The sequence below is a fragment of the Protopterus annectens genome, chromosome 11.part0 (assembly GCF_019279795.1).
Source record: "Protopterus annectens isolate FY-2018-M chromosome 11.part0, PAN1.0, whole genome shotgun sequence".
Taxonomy (NCBI): domain Eukaryota; kingdom Metazoa; phylum Chordata; order Ceratodontiformes; family Protopteridae; genus Protopterus; species Protopterus annectens.
Window position 1 is genome coordinate 923,098,592 of NC_056745.1, and position 23,732 is coordinate 923,122,323.

Here is a 23,732-nt window from a genome sequence, read left to right on the forward strand (position 1 = left end):
CTCAAATAATCAAGTAGAAATAATAAAAGTAGATAGATGATGGATTGACAAATTGAAGGTTATATAGAAATATATCAAAAACATGAATCACAAAGAATATATATATATAAACATCAAAAAAACTTATCAGATGTAATGCATCTGAATACAGATGTATATATAATGCAAAAATATATTGCAAAAAAATAATATATTGAAACGTAATATATTAACACGTGATCCAGCATATACTATAAACACAAAGACTAAATTATAATTTGTCATTTAGTCCCGGTGGAAAAAGACCACCAAGTTTGATAATCCATCTTTTTTCTTTAGCATTTAAAATTTCATGCCAGCCTGTTTTGAAACTGCGATTACCCTGAATATAGTCAATAATGACAAAAGAAAATTTGGCTGTCTGATGCTTAGTTGTGTGTCTATACAATGCATTGGTCAATCTCTTATTTCTAATATCCCCCAGATGTTCCGAAATCCTAATACGAAATTGTCTAGATGTTTGGCCAATGTAAAATGCCTGGCATGTGCATGTTGCAAGATATATTATCCAGTCTGAGCTGCAATTTCCAAAGAACTAAATATCATATATTTGCCCAGTATTTTTACTAGTGAAACTAGTTGTTTTGAAAATGTAACCACAAAAACTGCAGTGTCCACATGGGTAGATACCTGTGAGTTTGTCACCAGTAAGTGTTCTTTGTGTAAATTGTTCCTGCGTGTCCCTGATTCTCTTATAATGAGAGAATAATGAACCAAGTGTTTTGCCTTTTCTATAAGAGAAGTGACAACGTTCTCCCAAATAATCCGACAAAAGGGGATGAGAATGAAGTATATTCCAATGATTGTTAACAGTGTTAACTAAATGCCCACTATTCCTGCCATAGGTAGTGACAAATCTGCATATATCAGTATCCTGATTCTTGGAACGAATATTATATTGAAGAAGAGATTCCCTGGATTTGGTGTGACTAAAATTGATAGCTGAATCAATAGTCTGTGGGGCATAACCCCTAGACAAAAATGGGTTGGTTAGATCCACTCTTTCATTGTTCAAGTCATCATGAGAGGAGCATATTCTTTTATCAAATTGAGATTTGGGTATATTCCTAATAATATGTTTGGGATGATGACTAGAAGAGTATTGTACTGTGGGAACTTCCTATGAATAGACGTTTTAAGTGTATTATCCGACTGTCTTGTCAGGTGAACGTCCAAAAAGTTGATTTCATTGAAATTGTGCTCCACAGTAAATTCAATACCCCAAATGTTATTATTTAGATGTTCCATAAATTCCTGGAGATATTCCTGACCCCCTTTCCATATTAACCAGCAGTTCAGGTATCTCCTCCATATGTCCATCTCAGGTAAATATATATTGTGCATAGGATCATAAATAATTTGTTCCTCAATATATCCCATGAAGAGGTCAGCATATATGGGTGCACCCATAGCTGTACCTTGTAGCTGCCAATAACAGTCTTGCTGGAAATAAAAGATATTCTTGGTAAGAATATGTTCCACCATGCATAACAATAATGTATTCATCCCCGGAGGATACAAATTGGATTTGTTTAACCAAAAATCCAAGGCCATAAGCCCCGCCCAGTGTGGGATGCTGGTGTATAAGGAGGACACATCAAGAGTACACATTAACCAAGTTGGTTCAAGTTCAGTTTCAGAAACTATCTGCAAAAATTCAGTCGTGTCCTGAATTCTGGCCCGAACATATGTTAATAAAGGTTTCAATTTATCTGCAAGGAAGAAAGATATAGGTTCCGTGAGTGACCCAATACCGGAGACAATTGGTCTACCTGGAGGCTGGAAACTGGACTTGTGAATTTTGGGAAGTAGATATAGCTGTTGTTTAGCAGGGTCCTTAACTATTAAATTTGTTTTTGTTTTTTCAGAAATAATGCAGTTCCACTGCTTCCTCCAAAATTCATTAATCTCTAATTGGAAGGATCAATAGCCATCTTTATATAATGATGGCGATTATTGAGTTGTCGAAGTCCTTCATTGACATAAGAATCATGATCCATAACAACAACCGCCCCTTTGTCCAGGGATGATCACAATATCTGTGTTATTCCTAAGTTGTTTAAGGGCCATTTGTTCTTTTTGGGATAGATTGTGTTTCATAAAGTTACCGGAGCCATACTGGAAGTGTATATCCTTGATCACTGCTTGCTGGAATACTGCGACATGTTTGTCCATGGGAGGATTAAATTTAGATTTATAAAACCTGAAATCAGATGATCTTTGAGTGTCAGGAATGTGATCTTGTTGTTTGAAGAATAAATTAAGATTAATCTTCCTACAGAACTCAATTGTGTCACTAACCATGGAACTTTCATCAATAAAAAAACCAGGGACGAAGCCAAGGCCTTTATTAAGCAAGGAATATTCATCAACAGTTAAAACATGTTTTGAAATGTTCAAAACATTGGTGCATTGCTGGTTTACTTCACTATTGATAGAAAGAGTTCTTCTAAGTTTGTGACCCCTGTGTTTTCTATGTTTGTGCCCCCTAAAGGGGCCTCCATTCTCCTTCCCCTCTTAGCATTCGGAGAATCACCAAAGCTAGGTGTCTCAGTGTCTGTAGTCGAGGATTCTTCCCCTGATGTTATATAATTAGACCCTATTTTTTTCTTCAAAATGGATCTTGGTCTCTTTTTCCGTGTAAAAGAAACATTCTTGGTACCATGGGCAAACCTAACACTTATGTGATTCAAACTGTCTGCCCTTGTCATAGTCCTCCTTATCACGAGCAAATTTATGTAGCTTCCTACTTTTCAAATTACTTTCTAAGGCGGACAATTCTTTGGACAATTTGCTCAAGCAACCCTGAAAGTTACAATTTGCTCTCTCAACCAGTTTGATAAATATTTTTTCAAAATTTTTTTGGTTGGCCCTATTAACACTTTTGTTCAACTATTAGCAACTTATTGTCATGGATCTTAAAAATTTGTTATCTGGTCTTTGCTCCGATAAGGATGACCTAAAAATTTTTGGTATTGGTGTTGAAACTAGAGAGATGGATAAATCATATACCATAGATCCAGTTGACGGTTGCGATAATCTATTCTTTAAATTGGGCAAACAAATTAAAATATTGAGAACGAACATTTGGCATCATAAACTGTTTAAAGCTTATCAAGCACAAAACATCTCTCCTAGAGGTTTGAGATGCAAAATACAACCACTGGTTGGCATACCGGATGAGACCCTGCTTAAGGATTGGTAACAAGCACAACAAGAGGCCGCTATGGCTAGGGTTTGTATCTTGGCATCCTACTATGAGAGAACAATAAAGGGCAACATTAATGAGGTTGAGCTAACCTGCAATGATCTCAAACAGTTTGAACATGACACCAACTTTCAGGGTTGCTTGAGCAAATTGTCCAAAGAATTGTCCGCCTTAGAAAGTAATTTGAAAAGTAGGAAGCTACATAAATTTGCTCGTGATAAGGAGGACTATGACAAGGGCAGACAGTTTGAATCACATAAGTGTTAGGTTTGCCCATGGTACCAAGAATGTTTCTTTTACACGGAAAAAGAGACCAAGATCCATTTTGAAGAAAAAAATAGGGTCTAATTATATAACATCAGGGGAAGAATCACTACAGACACTGAGACACCTAGCTTTGGTGATTCAATGCTAAGAGGGGAAGGAGAATGGAGGCCCCTTTAGGGGGCACAAACACCGGGCAGGTAGAAAACACAGAGGTCACAAACTTAGAAGAACTCTTTCTATCAATAGTGAAGTAAACCAGCAATGTACCAATGTTTTGAACATTTCAAAACATGTTTTAACTGTTGATGAATATTCCTTGCTTAATAAAGGCCTTGGCTTCGTCCCTGGTTTTTTTATTGATGAAAGTTCCATGGTTAGTGACACTATTGAGTTCTGCAGGAAGATTAATCTTAAATTATTCTTCAAACAACAAGATCACATTCCTGACACTCAAAGATCATCTGATTTCAGGTTTTATAAATCTAAATTTAATCCTCCCATGGACAAACATGTCGCAGTATTCCAGCAAGCAGTAATCAAGGATATACACTTCCAGTATGGCTCAGGTAACTTTATGAAACATAATCTATCCCAAAAAGAACAAATGGCCCTTAAACAACTTAGGAATAACACAGACATTGTGATCATCCCGGACAAAGGTTGTTGTAATGGATCATGATTCTTATGTTAATGAAGGACTTCAACAATTCAATAATCGTCATCATTATATAAAGATGGCTATTGATCCTACACCGAGTTTCCAATTAGAGATTAATGAATTTTTGGAGGAAGCAGTGGAATCCGGTATTATTTCTGAAAAAACAAAAACAAATCTAATAGTTAAGGATCCTGCTAAACAACAGCTATATCTACTTCCCAAAATTCACAAGTCCAGTTTCCAGCCTCCAAGTAGACCAATTGTCTCCGGTATTGGGTCACTCACGGAACCTATATCGGTCTTCCTTACAGATAAATTGAAACCTTTATTAACATATGTTCGGGCCAGAATTCAGGACACGACTGAATTTTTGCAGATTGTTTCTGAAACTGAACTTAAACCAACTTGGTTAATGTGTACTCTTGATGTGTCCTCCTTATACACCAGCATCCCACACTGGGCGGGGCTTATGGCCTTGGATTTTTGGTTAAACAAATCCAATTTGTATCCTCCGGGGATGAATACATTATTGTTATGCATGGTGGAACATATTCTTACCAAGAATATCTTTTATTTCCAGCAAGACTGTTATTGGCAGCTACAAGGTACAGCTATGGGTGCATCTTTTGCACCCATATATGCTGACCTCTTCATGGGATATATTGAGGAACAAATTATTTATGATCCTATGCACAATATATATTTACCTGAGATGGACATATGGAGGAGATACCTGGACTGCTGGTTAATATGGAAAGGGGTCAGGAATATCTCCAGGAATTTATGGAACATCTAAATAATAACATTTGGGTATTGAATTTACTGTGGAGCACAATTTCAATGAAATCAACTTTTGGACGCTCACCTGACAAGACAGTCGGATAATACACTTAAAACGCCTATTCATAGGAAGTTCCCACAGTACAATACTCTTCTGCATTCGCAAGTCATCATCCCAAACATATTATTAGGAATATACCCAAATCTCAATTTCGTATTAAAGAATATGCTCCTCTCATGATGACTTGAACAATGAAAGAGTGGATCTAAACCAACCGATTTTTGTCTAGGGTTATGCACAGATTATTGATTCAGCTATCAATTTTAGTCACACCAAATCCAGGGAATCTCTTCTTCAATATAATATCCGTTCCAAGAATAAGGATACTGATATATGCAGATTTGTCACTACCTATGGCAGAAATAGTGGGCATTTAGTTAACACTGTTAATAATCATTGGAATATACTTCATTCTCATCCCCTTTTGTCAGATTATTTGGGAGAACGTTGTCACTTCTCTTATAGAAAAGGCAAAACACTTGGTTCATTATTCTCTCATTATAAGAGAATCAGGGACACGCAGGAACAATTTACACAAAGAACACTTACTGGTGACAAACTTACAGGTATCTACCCATGTGGACACTGCAGTTTTTGTGGTTACATTTTCAAAACAACTAGTTTCACTAGTAAAAATACTGGGCAAATATATGATATTTAGTTCTTTGGAAATTGTAGCTCAGACTGGATAATATATCTTGCAACATGCACATGCCAGGCATTTTACATTGGCCAAACATCTAGACAATTTCGTATTAGGATTTCGGAACATCTGGGGGATATTAGAAATAAGAGATTGACCAATGCATTGTATAGACACACAACTAAGCATCAGACAGCCAAATTTTCTTTTGTCATTATTGACTATATTCAGGTCGTAGTCCGCAGTTTCAAAACAGGCTGGCATGAAATTTTAAATGCTAAAGAAAAAGATGGATTATCAAACTTGGTGGTCTTTTCCACGGGACTAAATGACAAATTATAATTTAGTCTTTGTGTTAATAGTACATGCTGGATCACATGTTAATATATTACGTTTCAATATATTATTTTTTTGCAATATATTATTGCATTATATATACATCTGTATTCAGTTGCACTACATCTGATAAGTTTTTTTGATGTTATATATATATATATATATATATATATATATATATATATATATATATATATATATTCTTTGTGATTCATGTTTTTGATATATTTCTATATAACCTTCAATTTGTCAATCCATAATCTATCTACTTTTATTATCTCTACTTGATTATTTCAGTTGACATGGTGTTTTGCTTTAAAAAATGTTTTATTTTCTGCACAGGAAGTGATGTCATTTGACTCATATTTGAGAGTATATAAGACTTGAAATCACCATTATGGCTTAATGTACTACTGACGAAAGCTTTGTTGCTGAAACCGGTCTAGTTTCAGTGGAATAAAGTTTTGTTCTGTAAGAATCCTCCAGGGTGCTGGCTTTTTTCTCTTGTTTATCTACCTATCTCACTTGCCGTGCACCAGCCTAACTTGCTAGCTTTCTTTTGGTCATTTGAAGCGGAGGTATCTTCTGCATTCCTTTATTGGGATATGCAGGTATGTCTCTTAAGTCTAAAGTTACTAGCCAAGCATTCTTGCCTAGCATAGGCAGTAGCTGTTGTAAAGTCAGCATTTTGAAATTTGGAATGTCCAGGAACGTGTTCAGAATCGATAAGTCCAGTATTGGATGCCATGAATTTTCTTTTCTGGGTACCAGGAAAAGTCCTGAATAAAATCTTTGTCCTTTTTTATTTTCTGGTACCGGTTGAATAGCCCCCATATCCATGAGGGACATAACTTGTTTCTGGGCCTCTGGCCACTGGTTTTGTGGCAGATCCGGCCACCCATTTGGAAATGGCAAAGTATGGAAAGGAAATCTGTACCTCTGGGATACTATGTTTAATACCCACTTGTCCTGGGTAATTAACAGACAATTTTGAGCATGAAGTTCTAGTTTTCCCCCCAAGGGGGCTGCCAAAAGATACGTGCTTGGAGATGATAGAGGGAAGTCATTGAGACTGCTTACTGTAGGGTTGTGCTTTGTTTCCTCCAGATTTGGAGGTGGAGGCACCCCATTGCTTTGACCTGTAAGAACCCTGTGATTGATAACTGGAGCCTTTTGAGCGCCTGGGTTTGCCCTGAGTGGCTCTGTTGGACACAGGAAAGGACCAATTTTTAGTAGGCTAGTGCCTACTGAACCTGAGTGGCTGCATTTGCAAGAAATATTTTACAGTTTGCATAGATTTAGCTTTGTCTTCCATTTTCTTTAAGACCTCTTCTGCCTTATTACCAAACAGAGTAACATGCTGCAAATGGGGCATCCAACAATTTAGCTTTAACATTATCAGGTAAATTTTGCTCCTTGAGTGAGGCATCACAGATCCAGTAATGGTGGCCCTACAAGAGGCCTCCAAGGAATCAAAACCACATTGCAAAGTATGCCTTCCAACCTGTTCTGCTGAATGCAATAAATCCTGTAACTCTACTTTCCACACAATCAGAAATCAACATAACTTCCTGTTTCAGTAAGCCCATAACATGCTGTTGATATTTAAGCATATGAAACTGGCAGTTTAAAGCCCTGATTGCCAAGGTTGCAGACGTATAAATCTTCTTACCCCATCTATCCAGCGCCCTGGAATCTCTATCAGAAGGGGTAGGATTTTTGGCTGTAGAAACCTTAACACCCTTGGGACCCTGAGAAATAGTCTCTGGATCAGCAGCAGGATTTTTGAAAAGAAATTTGTGGGAGTCACGGACCCTGTAATATCTGTCTGGCTTACTAGGAGCCGGAGGCAGGGAATCAGGAGCCATGCTTCATTCCGAGAACACATCATCAACAATGTCTAATACAGGAGGTATTGCCAAAGGCCTATGCTGTGGAAGAAGAAGAAAATCCCTAAGCCTCTTTTTTGATTCACAGAAGTCCTAACTCTCTCAGTGAAAATGTTCCCTTAAAGTATGCAAAGTCTCTCCAAAAGAGTAATCCTCAGGAAGAGATGCAGATGGGATGGATTCCTCTGCATCAGAATCCTCAAAGGGTGGAATAGAAAATTCCTGATCAGAAGAGGAATCAGAAGAAATGGAAACCTGATCTAAAGATGCATAATCAGTGCCTTGCCTAAGCCTCTTAGCGGGGGGGGGTTTGGGAACCCCTAATCAATGTAATTAAATCGTCAGCCATTTTGATAATCTGTTTTTTAGGCACAGGGGCCTGGGCACGTGGCTCGCACATCTGTTTTTAGACATAGAAGTTGTTTTTGTTGCTGGTGTCGGTTTAATGTAAAAATGTTTAGGCCTGAAAACACCCAGAAGCCGGTGCCTGTTTAGCGGCTCCGGACCCATCCAAGGGAGAGACATCCGCGGGTTCAATACTTTGCGAATCTCGCTGCATACCGGACTCCGAATGCATCTCAGTAGAGGCCTGCGACTCAAAAGTAGCGGATATCAGGGGCTGCGAAAGCGCCTCACTGAGTACCGGTGAACCGGCGACTGGCTTAGGAGAAGCTTAGTCATCAGTTTTGGACCTCGATGGTCTGTCTGTCTCTTTTTCCTTGCGCTTTTTGTGAACTCCGGTAGTTGGATTGCTAACCGACGACATTTCAGGGAAGTTAAATCTTGAACCAAAATATTTAGAGGCAAAAATATACCGACGCTTAGTGTGTTGGTTAAATTTAGCACAAAACTTGACAGCAAGGCATTTTGTGATCAGGGCCTAGGCAAGGAATACAGTACAAATGAAAATTCTTGAGGTATTTGCTTCCCACAAGTAATGCAATTATTAACTTTTACTGACATTGGTAAGGAGCAAGAAAAAGTTTCCTCAATGGGGTACTTAGCTTTAGTTTGAAGACTTTGGTTCTGAAACTCAAATACAAAAATTTCAGGAGTCGGCTGACTGGCACTTGTGAACTGCTTCTGTGGCAAGAAAGACTGATTAAAATGGTGTCGGCTGCATGTTTTATACCCCTGACGACCTGATGTCATGGAAGAGGAGACAGCAACCGATGCAGGACCCAAGACTTTGTTATTCAGGCTGACTGAGGGTAACCTGCCAGCGGATTACCCAAATGTAATGACTGCAACAGTGAAACACGAAGAACATCCAGGACTGCAACAGTGAATACACTCGAACATCTACATTTATCGTACGTGTACACAACTGTACTATGTTCTTCGTGTTTCACTGCTGCAGTCATCACACTTGGGTTGATTCCCAAAGCTGAGGAAGGGTGGAGGCAGTCAAGAGGAGTTAGGGCTGGCTAGCAGGCCTTGTAAGACTGTTGTAACAAACCCAGCTCTGGATTTAGGAAAAAATATAAGTGGTAATGCTTGGTGAAGGTGTGTACAGAACTCCAGGTTGCAGCTTCCAGAATGTCCCTGGTAGGGACTCCCCTGAGAAATGCTGTAGAGGTGGAAGTAGCCCTAGTGTAATGTGTTCTGATCCCTTGTGGTATAGGTTTTCCATGGTGCTTGTAGCAGAAATGGATGCAGTGTGCTATCCATTTGGAAATGGTTTGCTTTGAAATGGCCTTGCCCTCTGCCCCTGTAGCAAAGCTGACTAGCAGCTGGTCAGATTTTTCTGAAAGGTTTAGTCCTGTCAAGGTAGAACCTGAGCTGTCTGTGCACATCCAAGGAGTGCAGGATCCTTTCCCCTTTATTGTGAGGATTTGGGAAGAAGGTTGGCAAATGGATGGCTTGGTTTAGAGCCACACTGGAGACCACCTTAGGCATAAAAAACAGGTTAGTCCTGAGGGAATCCCTGTCAGCATGGAAAATAATGAAGGGTTCCACAGCCATTGGTGCCTGTAACTCAGACACTCTTCAAGCCGAGGTTATGGCTAAAACCAAGGCTGTTTTCCAAGAAAGGAATTTTAACTTTGCTGAAACAGCAGGTTCAAAAGGGGAAAGCGTGAGCTTTTCCAGTACAAAGTTAAGGTCACAAGCAGGGGGTGGATGCTCTCCTTGAGGGCCTTAAGTTGTTAGCCCCTTTAAGGAACCGTTTGATGAGAGGGTAAGGAAACAGACGTGGCTCAGTATTGTAATGAGCCGAAATGGCAGAGGCATGAATCTTAATGGAGGAGAAGGACAGGCCTCTGTGGAGTAGCTCTGCTAGGTAATCCAGGATTAGAGGTAAGGAAGGCACTGCTGTATCCTTTCCTTTAGACTGAATCCAAGAACAATATTGTTTCCACTTTTCTGCATAGGATTTCCTAGTACTAGGCCTTCTGGCTTCAAGAATGATGTTCAGCGCCTGTTTACTTAGGGTTGCTGGTGGAGTATTCACAGAATAAGCCAGGCTGCAAGATTTAGGGTTTGCAATTGTGGATGCAAAATCTGTCCCTCCTGCTGTGACAGCAGGGTAGGGATCTGGTGTAGGTGCCAGGGTGGCACCATTGTCAGGCTGCACAGGAGTGGGTACCAGTGCTGGCATGGCCCGTCCAGGGCAATCAGAATTGCCCTTGGCCTGTCTTCTTTTATCTTGAGTAGTACCCTTGAGAGAAGGGGCAGAGGGGGAAAGGCATAGATTGAGAGGCTTTCCCACTGAAAGGATAGGGCATCCACCTTCCAAGGCCCTGCTGTGAGGGTTCCTGGTGCAGAATTTGCTTAACTGGTGGTTTGGGAGGGAGACAAAGAGATCCACCTCTGGGGACCCTCACCTCTGGATCAGAAGGTTGAAGGTGCTGGGCTCCAATTTCCACTTGTGTGAGTCTAGGAGATTTCTGCTTAAGTCATCTGCCAGTGAATTTTGTTTGCCTGGCAGGAATTGAGCTTGTAGATGGACTTGGTTGTCCAAAGCTGTGCTCCACAGAGTCATGGCTAACCTGCACAGTGGGTAAGAATGGGTTCTCCCATTTGTTTATGTATCACATAACTGTGGTGTTGTCAGCAGTTGTCCTGGGAGGATTAGGTATCTGAAAGCTGTCAGAGCATTCTGTACAGCTAGCATCTCCTTTTGGTTGATGTGCAGGAGAATTTGGCTTGGGCTCCAGTGGCTCTGAATGCATTTGCCAGCCATGTGGGCCCCCCATGCATAGTCTGATAGGTCTGTGGTCAGGGTTTGGGGAGCCTGGGGTAGAGTAAAATGCAGTCCCTTGTTGTGGATGCATGCTTCTGCCCACCAAAGGAACTCTGCCCTCAGACAAGGTATGATAGGAATTGACTGTTTCCAGGTCCTGAGAATGTTGGCACCAAAGACTAAGTACCATTAAAGTTTCCTCATATGCAGTCTTGCATATGGAATTAGCAGAATACATGAGGCCATGAACCCTAGGGCTTGCAGTATTTTTCTTGCAGTTAGCTGGGTTCTAGTGGCCATTTGCTTGAAGTAGTCTGTCAGATAGACCTGTTTTCCTTAAGTTGAGAAATGCCATCTGGGAAGTTGTGTCCAAGCTTGCTCCAAGGAATACAATCTTTTGACCGGGCACCAGTTGTGATTTCTTTTCGTTGATGGTGTACGCCAAAGAAGTGAGAAGGCTTTTTACAAATGCCAGGTGCTGAAGCAGCAATTCCTGGCTGTCCGCCTGAATCAGGCAGTCGTCCAAGTGCGGGTAAATTTGGACATTTCTCTGCCTGCAGTATGCAATGGCTGGAGCCAGGCATTTTGTGAATACCCTGGGTGCAGTAGAGATAAGCCAGAGAACTGATAATGAATAGAGCCTGTCCTGAAACGCAGATATTTCCTGCATGATTTCCTGACGAGGATGTGCAAATAGCTCTTTTAAGTCTAGGGTGACTAACCAGGCATCCCTGGCTAGCATAGGGAAAAGCTGTAGCAGGGTAAGCATCTTGAATTTTAGGACCACCAGGAAGGTGCTGAGAATTGAAAGATCCAGGATTGGGTGCCAAGAGCCCTCTTTCCTGGGTACCAGAAATAGTCTGGAGTAGAAACCCTGACCCCTTTGGTCTACTGGAACTGGCTGAATAGCTCTGATGTTGAGCAGGGAAAGAACTTGATTTTGAGCATCTGCCCACTGGTTTGGAGGAAGGTCTGGAAAACCGCTTGGGGTTGGCAGTGAATGGAAATAAAATTTGTACCCCTGGGATAGTGTTGAGGACCCATCGGTCCTGACTGATGGACATCCCAGTTTTTTGCATGAAGAGCAAGTTTTCCACCTAGGGGCACAAAGCAATTGGGCAGGGCTGGGAAGTAGAGTTGAGAAGTCATTGTGAACTTTCTATAGGAAGGTGGCTTACCACTCCCTGTTTTAGGGGTGGGAGCACTCCATTGCTTAGATTTCTGCTTTACCCTGAGACTGTAGTCTGGGTGCTCTGTTTCCCCTGGGTCTTGTTTGGGAAGACCTGGAGGGGGCTGGAAAGGACCAGTGTTTTTTCATAGATTCATAGACACAGATTCATAGATTAGTACTAGGCTAATTGTCCTCGGGGGGGCCATTTTAAGCCTAGCCAATTACCCCATGTGAGAATCAAACCCTGCACCTTGTGTTTCTAAGGTAAGCACCTTAACCATTACACCAACCTCCCACCCCCTCTCTTGGCTTCTCAGCCTTTTGGCTAAGATCAAGTGTAGTAGTTTTGAAGGGCAACGCCTACTGAATCGAGGTCGTTGCACTTGCATAGATTCAGCTTTTTCTCTCATCTTTTTAAGAACTTCTGCTTTTGTGCCAAACAAAATGTCCTTATTTAAAGGAGCGTCTAGTAATTTTGATTTGACATGATCTGGCAAGCTCCTTCAGCCAAGCATGTCTTCTCAGTACAGAGCCAGTGACTGCAGCCCTGCAAGATGCTTCTAGGGCATCAAAACCACACTGCAAAGTATGCTTACTAACTTGGTTTGCAGAATGCATAAGCTCTTGCAAATCTTTATTTTCTGAGCAATCTGGATCTATTACCATTTTTTGTTTAATGAGTTCCATAATATGTTGCTGGTACTTCAGCAAGTGAAACTGGCAATTCAAATGCCCTGATAGCAAGAGTTGCAGAGCTGAGCTATATACCTTCTTACCCAATCTGTCTAAAGCTCTGGAATCCCTGTCCGAAGGGGTAGGATTTTTGTCTGTAGTAGCCTTAATACCTTTAGGGCCCTGGGAAATGATCTCTGGATCAGCAGTAGGATTCTTGAAAAGAAACTTGTAGGAATCAGGTACTCGGTAGTACCTGTCAGTTTTCCTAGGGGGCGGAGGTAAGGTGTCTAGAGTAAGACCAGATTCCATGAAAACATCATCCACAACATCCAGGACAGGGGGAATAGCTAAAGGCCTGTGCTGAGGAGTCTCTTTTTGGACTGAGGATAGTCTTGGCATTCCAAATGGAAATGCTCTCAAAGTATGCAAGGTTTCACCAAAAGAGAAATCCTCTGGAGGGGAGGCAGAGGGAATGGATTCCTCTGCATCTGAATCTTCATAAGCTGATAAGGGCATGTCCTGATAATCAGAAAGGTCAGAGTCATTGGACTCCTGGTCTGTAGAATCTAAAGGCAACTGAATTCTTTGTCTCTTAGCAGGGGAAGGCTGGCTTCCCCTAATTAGCATTATAAGGTCTTCAGCCATTCTAAGCATTTGTTTTTGTGGCATGGTGACCTGAGCATGCGCTTTGGTTGTCGGTCTTCTAGGCATAGTGTGTACTCTGGGCCTAAGAAACTCTGTAGTTTTGGCTAAAAAAGAAGTCATCGGTTTGATTTGAACATCGGCAGGTCGGAAAACGCCCTCAGAAGCCGGTGCCTACACAGCGGCTCCGGACGAATCCAAGGTAGAGACATCTGCTGTTTCATTAGTCGAAGAACCATCTTGCAGCATGAAGCGGGCATCAGGGGCTGCAAAGGCGTCTCACTGAGGACAGGTGGGCTGGCGACTAGCTTAAAGGAAGAGTCGTTGGCAGTTTTGGACCTATGTCTCTGTCTTTATCCTTACATTTTTTCAGAAGATCAGTAGTCAGATGGCTTACCGGAGCCATTTCAGAATATGGAGATCGAGAGCGAAAGAATTTAGCAACAAAAATAGCCTGCCGACGAATGGTTTGGGCATTAAACAAGGCACAAAACTGACAGCGAGGGACATCGTGGTCTGGGCATAAACAGGGGACGCAGAAAGAATAAAAATCTATGTGAGGTACTTGTTTTCCACAGGCAAGACAATTGTTAATTTTTTCTGACATCGGTTAGAGCAAGAAAAAAGAATCCCCAATGGGGTACTTAGTTTTAGAAGACTTCAGGTCTGAAACTCGAAAAACGAAAATCTCAGGTAGCGGCCGACCGGCACTTGCGAACTGCTTCTGTTTCAGGCTCCTTCTCGGCAAGAAAGACTGATGTAATGGTGTCAGCTGAATGTTTTATACCCCTGACGACCTGACTGAAGAAACGACAGCATCCGACGCAGAAATCCCAAGAGTCTGGTATTTGGGCCGTCTGAGGGCTACCTGCAGGCAGATAACCCAAGTGTGATGACTGCAACAGTGAAACACGAAGAACAACTTCCTGAACCTCTTCTTACACTAACAGTAATCTTGAGCTTCCCAACCAACAGACTACCTCACCTTATGCATGGTCTCCCCAAAGGATAAGTTCTTGGGTGCTGAGGCAACAGTGTCTTCCGAATCAGAGTTGGCATATGACCCTGTGAAAATCTGGTTCACATATGCTGGCTCATCTTCATCTGAATCATATGAATCAGAGGACATCTGGGAATAAAGTCTTTTTTTCTTTTCACAAAACAATTTCCTTGTGCAGATTCCCTATCAGATCCCAGCTATTTGGGCCTGAGAAACTCCATGAGATTCCTCAGAGTCCTGAGGCTAGGCCTGGGAGGAGGGGGCTGAAGTCCAAGTGGCATTGGTTGGGTCAAGCCAACAGCAGCATTCTTATGTTAAGACTTGGGCCTAATCCTTGGCGTGTAGCTGGTAGGGACTGGTGTAGGCCAATGGCAGGCAGCCATAACCTACATCTGGACTGCTACGATCTCCTCTTGGACACTAGCATAGATAGGGGGGTCATACCACCCCTCTCCCTCGGACGTTCATAACAGGAGTTGGAAGCTGCTGCCTGCTTAGTGGCTCCGGACCCATCTGACACCCAGGAGGTCTCTGTAGGGCCAATGACATTGTGGCCTCCTTATGGGTCTCACCAGAGGTCTTGGAAACAATTACAAGTGGGAGCTGCAAAATCAACTCTCCTCCTTGAACAATCTCAAGCCTAGAGAAACTCTCCAGTACAGAAATGCTGTCATCAGCCTCCCTAACTACTTTCAGACACTTATTTCTTTTTTTTTTGGGGGGGTAGCAGGAATGGCAGACACCATGGTGTATGAAACTTCCCTTTCCTTTTTCCAAATGTTCTTTAAGGACTCGACCCTTAAATGTTCTTCAAGGACTCGACCCTTAATTGTTCTAGAGGTAAAGAAAATAAAATGGGGACAATAGGGCATGTTGTGCTCTGAACTGAGGCAAAACAAGCAGAGAGAGTGGAAGTCCTGGTTGGGGACAGAACTTTACTGACTTCTAATAACTATAACTAGAGTAGAAAGGGAAGTTCACCAATTCAGTACTTATCTTTCAATTCTCTAACTACTGCTTTAGATGGACTGACCAATATACTGACTACTACTGCTTTGGACAAACCGACTGATGCACTGACCACTACTGCCTTGGACGGACTGACTGATGCACTAACTATGCTGGTTGCTTCAGGCTCTGATGGCAAGAAAGAACTGAAGTAATTGCTCCAGCCAACAACCCTTTATCCCAGGACATTGTAACGGTGGATGGGAGGGTTCCACTGGGCCTGGGGAAGGGATCAAGTCTAAGGCTTCCATGGCAGGAAATCCCAAAGGTTATTATTGCAACAGTGAAGCACAATGAACATCTTTTGCTTCTTTTGCATGCAATAATGCAGAGCTTCACAAGTAACAGGTGACAAACAGCTACTAGGATTTACAAAAAATAACTCATCAGTAACACTTTACAGGATAGGAGACGCATAACTACATTAACTGCAGAGCAACAGGGTGCTTGCTAATCTTAGCTTCACCCTGCAGTTTCTGCATACTAAGTATACATTTAAGGAAGACATGAAACCCATTAAGTTGCCCATACTTTGTACAGTGTGAGAGGTGGGCAGTTCTGGCTCACGTCATGTAAATGAGAACTGGAACTACATGTACTGAGACTAATGAAATGGCTACGTGAACAAGTTGCCTCTGAAATACCAGAATGATATTATCCACAGATAGTAACTGTGAATAGCAACTTTAACCCCATTCAGCAGAGAACACCTTATACATACATATATATATATATATATATATATATATATATACATATATAGCTTTGGACCAACTGACCGATGTACTGGAGGGAGGGGGGGAGGTCAGTCTGCAGGGATGTGTCCTGCTGTGCTGACATACATTTCCCTGATTTACAGGAACATTTTAAGTTGTGCCGCAGAAAACATGCACAATTCACAGAGAAGTGCCAGCACTTTGCACAACAAAGGATGTTTCTGCTCCAAAGCTGCCAGAATGGTGTGTGGGTGTGTGTGTGTGTGTGTGTGTGTCTATAAAAACATAGTTTCAAAACAATGAAAGCTCTCTCTCTCTCTGATCCTGGGTGTAGCACCTGTCATTTCTTTGGTCTTACTGGCAATTACTGGGGCGTTATCAGCATTTGTCAAGAATACCATCACTTCATAACTGTTTCCTCATGACCCAGCATTTGAAGTCTTCAATGCCCAAACCACCTTAAACAAGATTAAGAAACATTTTATAGCTCAACTCCAAGGTACAGAGGAAAACTGCCTGAACTGCAACCTAGATTACCTGACTTGGAGTAGCGGCTCAGGCAATGGAAGAGCTAGAGAGAGGACGACTGGAAATGAGCAGCTGGAGATTCCTAACTAAAAAGATTAATGGCCTAAAGACCATCTGTTATCTGCACTGACTGGCAGCCCTCTCTCTGTACCAAGCCTCTCACAGGCTCTTCCATGATGACCAGAATCTAGCCTTTTGAGCCACAAAAGTCCCAGCTCTCTTTGGCTTCCTATTCCTTTGCAGAACAAATAATTTTTCAAACACCCAATTAAAGGATGTAAATCTTCATCAACAAATAAATAACTCCTGTTGGTGTGATAGTTCACATCTAAAATATACCTCTGGAACAAATTCTCACTACACGTTAAGCATAGAAGCCCTCTTAGCATTTTCAATCTGAATGTAAATAACTGCATAAATAGCCTCAAAGTCTTGTCCTTGTCTGTCTTGGGCTGCCCTCCTCAAGGTTGTAAGGAAAGTACAATTGTGTACACTTACCATAAATGTAGATATTCAAGTGTATTCACTGTTGCAGTCATCACCTGTGGGCTATCCCTGCTGTGGTAGCCCTCGGCCGGCCTGAATGGGGATGGAGGGAGGGAAACCAGGACTGCAACAGTGAATACACTCGAACATCTACATTTATGGTAAGTGTACACAAAGTACAGTTGTGTACTTACCATAAATGTAGATGTTCGAGTGTATTCACCATTGCAGTCATCACCTGTGTGTTATTCCCTGCTGTGGTAGCCCTTGGCCGGCCCGAATACCAGAGTCAATGTTTTTGTGCACCGGCTGCTGTCGCCTGTAGTCTGACGGCGGTCGTCAGTACTATAAAGCAAGGCAGCCAAAGTCATTACATCAGTTTTTCTTGCCCTAACCCATCAGAAGCACAAGGGAAAAGACAGAAGTGGTCCGGGTGGCTAACAGCCACCCTGGGAAGCATGTGTCCCCCTAGGGGAAGATGTGAAAAGGGAGATGGAGGGAGGGTAACCTGGACTGCAATGCTGAATACACTCGTACATCTACATTTATGGTAAGTGTACACAACTGTACTATGTTCTTCATGTTTTACTGTTGCAGTCATCACCTGTGGGAGGATTCCCAAAGCTGAGGTAAAGGGTGGAAGGAAAGATGGTATGGGTCAGGAGGCCCTGCAGAATTGCAGAGGCGAACCCTGCTCTAGACTTCGAAAAGAGAGGTAGGTGGTAATGCTTTGTAAAGGTATGGACAGAGGTCCAGATGGCCGCTTCCAATATGTCCCTAGTAGGAACTTCTCTGAAGAAGGCAGTGGAAGTGAAGGTTGCCCTAGTAGAGTGGGTACAAATTGACCTAGGGATGAGTTTCCCATGTAGTCTGTAGCAAAAACGGATACATGAAATCCATTTGGAAATGGTTTGTTTGGAGATGGGCTTCCTCTCTGCCCCTGGGGCAAAGCTCACAAGAAGCTGGTAAGTTTTCCTGAATGGCTTAGTGAGGTCCAGATAGTATCTGAGTTGTCTGTGCACTTCTAGTGAGTGCAGAATTCTTTCCCCCTTGTTTTGAGGGTTGGAAAAAGAAGGTGGGAAGGTGTATGGCCTGGTTAAGGATCACATCAGATACCACTTTGGGCATAAAGGACGGATTAGGCCTCAGGGAGACTCTGTCTGCATGGAAAATGATGGAAGGGCTCGACAGCTACGAGAGTTTGAAGTTGTGAGACCCTTCTGGCTGAGGTGACAGCTAGTAAGAAGGCAGTCTTCCAGGAGAGGTATTTCAATTCTGTCAAAGTGGCAGGTTCGAAAGGAGGTAGAGTTAGTTTCTCTAACACATAATTCAGGTCCCAGGGAGGAGTAGGAGGTCTTCTGGGAGGCCTGATTTTAGAAGCGGCTCTGAAGAATTGCGTAACCAAAGGATGAGAGAAGAGGGGTGGGTCTGAATCATAATCGGCAGAGTTGGCCGAGGCATGGATTCTAATGGAGGAGGAGGAGTGGCCACTATTGAGCAACTCTGCTAAGTAATCCAGGATGAGAGGGATGGAAGGTTGGGAGGTACTGCCCCCTTTTCATTGTTTCCAGGAGCAGAATCTTTTCCATTTTCCTGCATAAGATTTTCTTGGGCTGGGCCTTCTGACCTCTGTGATGCCAAAGACCAGTTTGCTTAACAGTGACTTCTTGTTAGTTTTTAGTGTATGAGCCATGCTGAAAGTTTGAGTCTGTAGGTCTGGGTGCAGTACCTTCCCCCCTCTCCTAGGTCAAAATGTCTGACCTTAGGGGAAGCAGCTTGGGGCGCTGTAAGGTCAGACTGCGTAGTAAGGGGTAGAAATGCTGTCTGGGCCAATCTGGAGTGATGAGGATGGCATTTGATCTCTCCTCTCTTATTCTGATCAGAACCTTGGGAAGAAGGGCAGAGGAGGGTATGCATACACAAAGAGGGGGCTCCAGGGGGAAGGTCCAGGCATCCACCTTCCATGCTAGGAGGTGAAACTCCCTGGTGCAAAACTTGTGCAGCTGGTGGTTGAGGTGCGAAGCAAAGAGGTACACCTCTGGGGTCCCCCATTCTTGGGTGATTTGCAGAAAGATTTCTCTGTGGAACTGCCACTCGTGGGGGTCCAGTAAGTTTCTGCTTAGGTGGTCTGCCAATGTGTTGTTGATCCCTGGTAAGTACTGGGCAATTAGGTGTAGGCCCATGGAGGTGGCTGTAAGCCACAGGCTCATGGCAAACCTGCACAGGGGGTAAAATTGGATGCCCCCCTGCTTGTTGATGTATCACATTAGTGGCGTCTGTTTTTATAAGGAGGACCGCTGACCTGAGACGGGGTTGGGAGGAAGTCAGAGCATTTTGCACTGCCATCATTGCTTTCTGGTTGATGTGCAAGTGAAGTTCCTGAGCATCCCAAAGGCCCTGGGTACATCTGCCTGCTACGTGAGTGCCCCAAGCTATGTCTGAGGCGTCGGTGGTGATGGTCTGGCCAGAAGAGCAGAGGAAGAAGGGAATACCCTTGCTTATGGCACAGGCCTCTGTCCACCAGAGAAATTCATCCCTTATGCAAGGGATCAGTGGGAGAGTGGTCTCTAGGGACTAAGAGTGCTGACACCAAAGGTTCTTTAAGCAACACTGAATCTTTCTCATGTGAAGCCTGGTGAAAGGGATGAGAAGGATGTAAGATGCCATGTATCCCAGGGCTTGCAGAACTTCCTCGCAGTGAGGTGACTTCTGGAAGCCAGCTGGGTGACGTACAGAGGCAGGAAACTCTGCTTTTCTGGGGAGAGGAAGGCCATTAGGGTTGCTGTGTCTAGCAGAGCTCCCAGGAAAACAATTTTCCTGGTGGGGTTTTGTTTTGATTTTTTTTTTCTCGTTGATAGTGAAACCTAGGGAAGTTAGGAGTTTTTTGACAAAGAGAAGATCCTGGAGTAACTTTTCTTTGCTGTTTGCCTGAATGAGGCAGTCATCCAGGTAAGGGTAAAGCTGTATATTTCTCTGTCTGCAGAATGCTATAGCTGGGGCCAAGCATTTGGTGAATACTCTGGGAGCAGTAGATAAGCCAAAGGGCAGTGCAGAGAACTGAAAGTGCTGACTGCCTGCTCTGAAGCGCAGTAATTTTCTGCACGATTCCCTGATGGGGATGTGGAGGTAGGCATCTTTTAGGTCTAGTGTCACCAGCCAGTCATGTTGTGCGAGCACAGGCAGGAGCTGCTGCAAGGTTAGCATTTTGAATCTAGGGACCATCAAGGAGGTGTTCAGTTTGGATAGATCCAGGATGGGGTGCCAAGTGCCCTCTTTTCTGGGGACAAGGAATAGTCTGGAGTAAAAACCTTTCCTTTTCCTGTTTGATCCGGAGGGACAGGTTCTACTGCCCCCTGGGATATTAGGGTTTTTACTTGTTTTAATGCCTCTAAACTGCGGTGGTGGTGCTGCGGTAACGTTGTCGCCTCACAGTAAGACATTGTCCTGTTCGATTCTCAGCTAGAGTGTCTTCTGTGTGGAGACGTGCATGAATGGGCGCACCTTCATTGAAGGTTGTACATCAGAGCTGGCAACTCGGCATGTAAAAATCTACTGCCAATCATTAGCGGACCGGAGTTCTGCTGTGGTGACCCTTAACCGGGAAAAGCCGAAAGACACAATAACCTGTTTTAATGCCTCTGCCCACGGGCAGAGGCAGGAAAAGCCGAAAGACACAATAACCTGTTTTAATGCCTCTGCCTACGGGTTTGGGTGGAGGTCTGGGTACCCTCTTGGAATTGGGAGTTCGCTGAAGGAGAATCTGTATTCCTGAGAAATGATTTTTAATACCCATTGGTCCTTGGTTATAGAGACCCAATTGTCCTTAAAGAGGGTGAGCCTTCCTCCTAGTTTTAGATGAGTGAAAGGAGGGCACAGGGGGCAGGGAGAGTCATTTTGAGTGCTTACTATAGAAGCTTGGCTTAGAACTCCCTGCCTTAGAGGTGGAAGTGGTCCATTGTTTGCTTCTTTGCTGGCCCTGGGATGGGGGCCTGGATGTCCTATCCCTGCGGGGCTTAATTTAGCCTTTTCTGCTGAGTGCAGGGAAGGCCCAGTGTTTACAGGGGAAGTTCCTGCTGAATCTGGGTGGTTGAACTTGAAAGAAATCTTTTACTGTTTGCATAGAGTTTGCTTTGTCTTCCATCTTTTTAAGCACCTCTTCTGCTTTTTTCCCCAAACAGGCGTTCCTTATCTAGGGGTGCATCAATAAGTTTAGACTTGACATGATCAGGGAGAGGTTGTTCCTTCAGCCATGCATGTCTTCTAATAACAGATCCTGTCGCTGCCCTGCTAGAGGCTTCTAGGGCATCAAATCCACATTGTAATGAGTGCTTGGGCACTTGACAAGCAGCTCATTTGAATTAGCACCATCAGAGGAGGTAGCAATCTTATGTTTTAATTGTTCTAAAGTATGTTGTTGATATTTTAACATATGGAACTGACAACTGAGTGCTCTGATAGCTAAGGTTGCACAGGTATATACTTTCTTACCCCATCTGTCTAGAGCTCTGGAGACTTTGTCAGAAGGAAGAGGATTCTTGGCAGAACTAGTCTTAGCTCCTTTGGGTCCCTGTGTAATGACCTCTGGGTTTGCAGCAGGATTTCTGTACAGGTATTTGTGAGAGTCCGGTACTCTATAGTACCTGTCAGGTTTACTGGGAGCAGGAGGGAGGGTGTCAGGGGCTAAGCTGGATTCATGGAAAACATCATCCACCATTTTTAAAATAGGGGGGATGGCCAGGGGTCTGTGCTGGGGCAGGTCCAGAAACTCTCCAAGTCTTTTCTTACACTATGGGAAGTCCTGAGATTCCCATTGGAAATGTGCCCTGAGGGAGTAAAGGGTTTCCCCAAAGGAAAGGTCCTCTGGAGGGGAGACAGAAGGGATGGATTCCTTTAAATATGAATCCTCATAAGCAGTTAAGGGATGCTGTTCCTCTTCAAAAACTGAATAGTCTGATTCCTCAGAATCCTGTTCTGTCATCATTTCTGGAGAAGGGTGCCTTTTCCTTTAAGTAGTTGTAGCCTGACTACCCCGGATAAGGGAGATGAGATCCTCCGCCGTTTTAAGCATTTGTACTTGGAGTGATGGAGCAGTAGCAAGATGATGGCTAGAAGCAGATTTCCTAGGAGTGGCCTGGCTTCTAAGCCTGAGAGAATCTGTCGGTCTGACAGAGACAGTAGTCAGACACGAAGACCTCGTTTTTTTTGTCTAGATTTAGTAGTGTGAAAGGCCTTCTCTGAAACCAGTGCCTGGGTCGCGGCTCCGGACGCAACCGAGGCAGAGACAGCCAACGTTTCGGAACACAAAGAAGATTTCTGCGGCATACCGGACTCAGAAAAGGTCTCGGTAGAGGCCTGCGTAGATATTCAATTGGGCATCAGGGGCTGCGAAAGCACCTCACTGAATTCCGCAGAACTGACAACCTGCTTAGCGGTAGCGTCGTCGGAAGGCTTAGCCTCGTGCTGTCTGTGTCCATCTTTATCTCTACGTTTTTTCAGAATGTCCACAGATTGTTGGCTGATGGATGCCATATTGGAATGCGAAGACGGAACATGAAAATAACAGTCTACAGAAAGAGCTCTATGGCGAATGGTTCTCGCATTAAAGAGAGCACAGAACTGGCAACGGGGGATGTCGTGGTCTGGGCCTAAACAAGTGACGCAGTAAGACTGGAATTCTCGGTGTGGGATCTGCTTTCCACAAGTGAGAGAACTGTTAACTTTTTTGGACATCGGTTAGTGCAAGAAAAAAGGATCCCCAATAGGGTACTTGACTTTAGACGTTTTCTGCTGAAATTCAACTTCTGGTAGCGACCGAACGGCACTCATGCAAACTGCTTCTGCTACGGGCTCCACTGCAATGACGTTGGCTGCCTTGCTTTACAGCACTGATGACCTGACGTCAGACTACAGGTGATTGCAGCCGATGCAAAAAAAAAAAAAGACTCTGGTATTCGGGCCGGCCGAGGGCTACCACAGCAGGGATAACCCACAGGTGATGACAGCAACAGTTAACACGAAGAATATCTTCTGAATATAATTTACTGGCTAGGCTTGTAATGGTCTGTACACTGATTGCCAAGTACTTACCCCACTTGTCTTGGCATACCTTCATAGAGTAACATCTTATCTGAACCAAGCATACAGTTTTCATGGATCTCATTCTATCAGTGGAAAAAAAACTGTGATGCTAGCTTACCAGAACTGGACACCTGAGGATGTGACTGCTCTGATGGCCTCCTGTAATTGGCACTTTCTTGGGAGCCTCTGCGTTCATCCTCCCTGCCTTCCACACTCCCAGCACCCATTCTGCTCTTCTCAAAGTCTTCATGGTACTTAATCTGTGAAACAGGAAGGAGAGTAGAATGAAAACTGGCCTTATGGGTAATCAACTGAGGCACATGCGATTTATCTGGGTCTCTCCAAGACATTATAAATGCAAAA

The 23,732-nt window shown here is 43.3% G+C and overlaps 1 protein-coding gene across 1 annotated transcript in view; it reads right to left on the reverse strand.

The window, feature by feature from the left end:
* LASP1 (LIM and SH3 protein 1) overlaps positions 1–23,732 on the reverse strand; it is a 1,019,750-nt gene that overhangs the window by 183,169 nt on the left and 812,849 nt on the right. Inside the window, exon 5 of the mRNA XM_044088315.1 lies at positions 23,488–23,629. Coding sequence (XP_043944250.1) covers positions 23,488–23,629 — 142 coding nt within the window. The remainder of the gene's footprint in view (positions 1–23,487; positions 23,630–23,732) is intronic.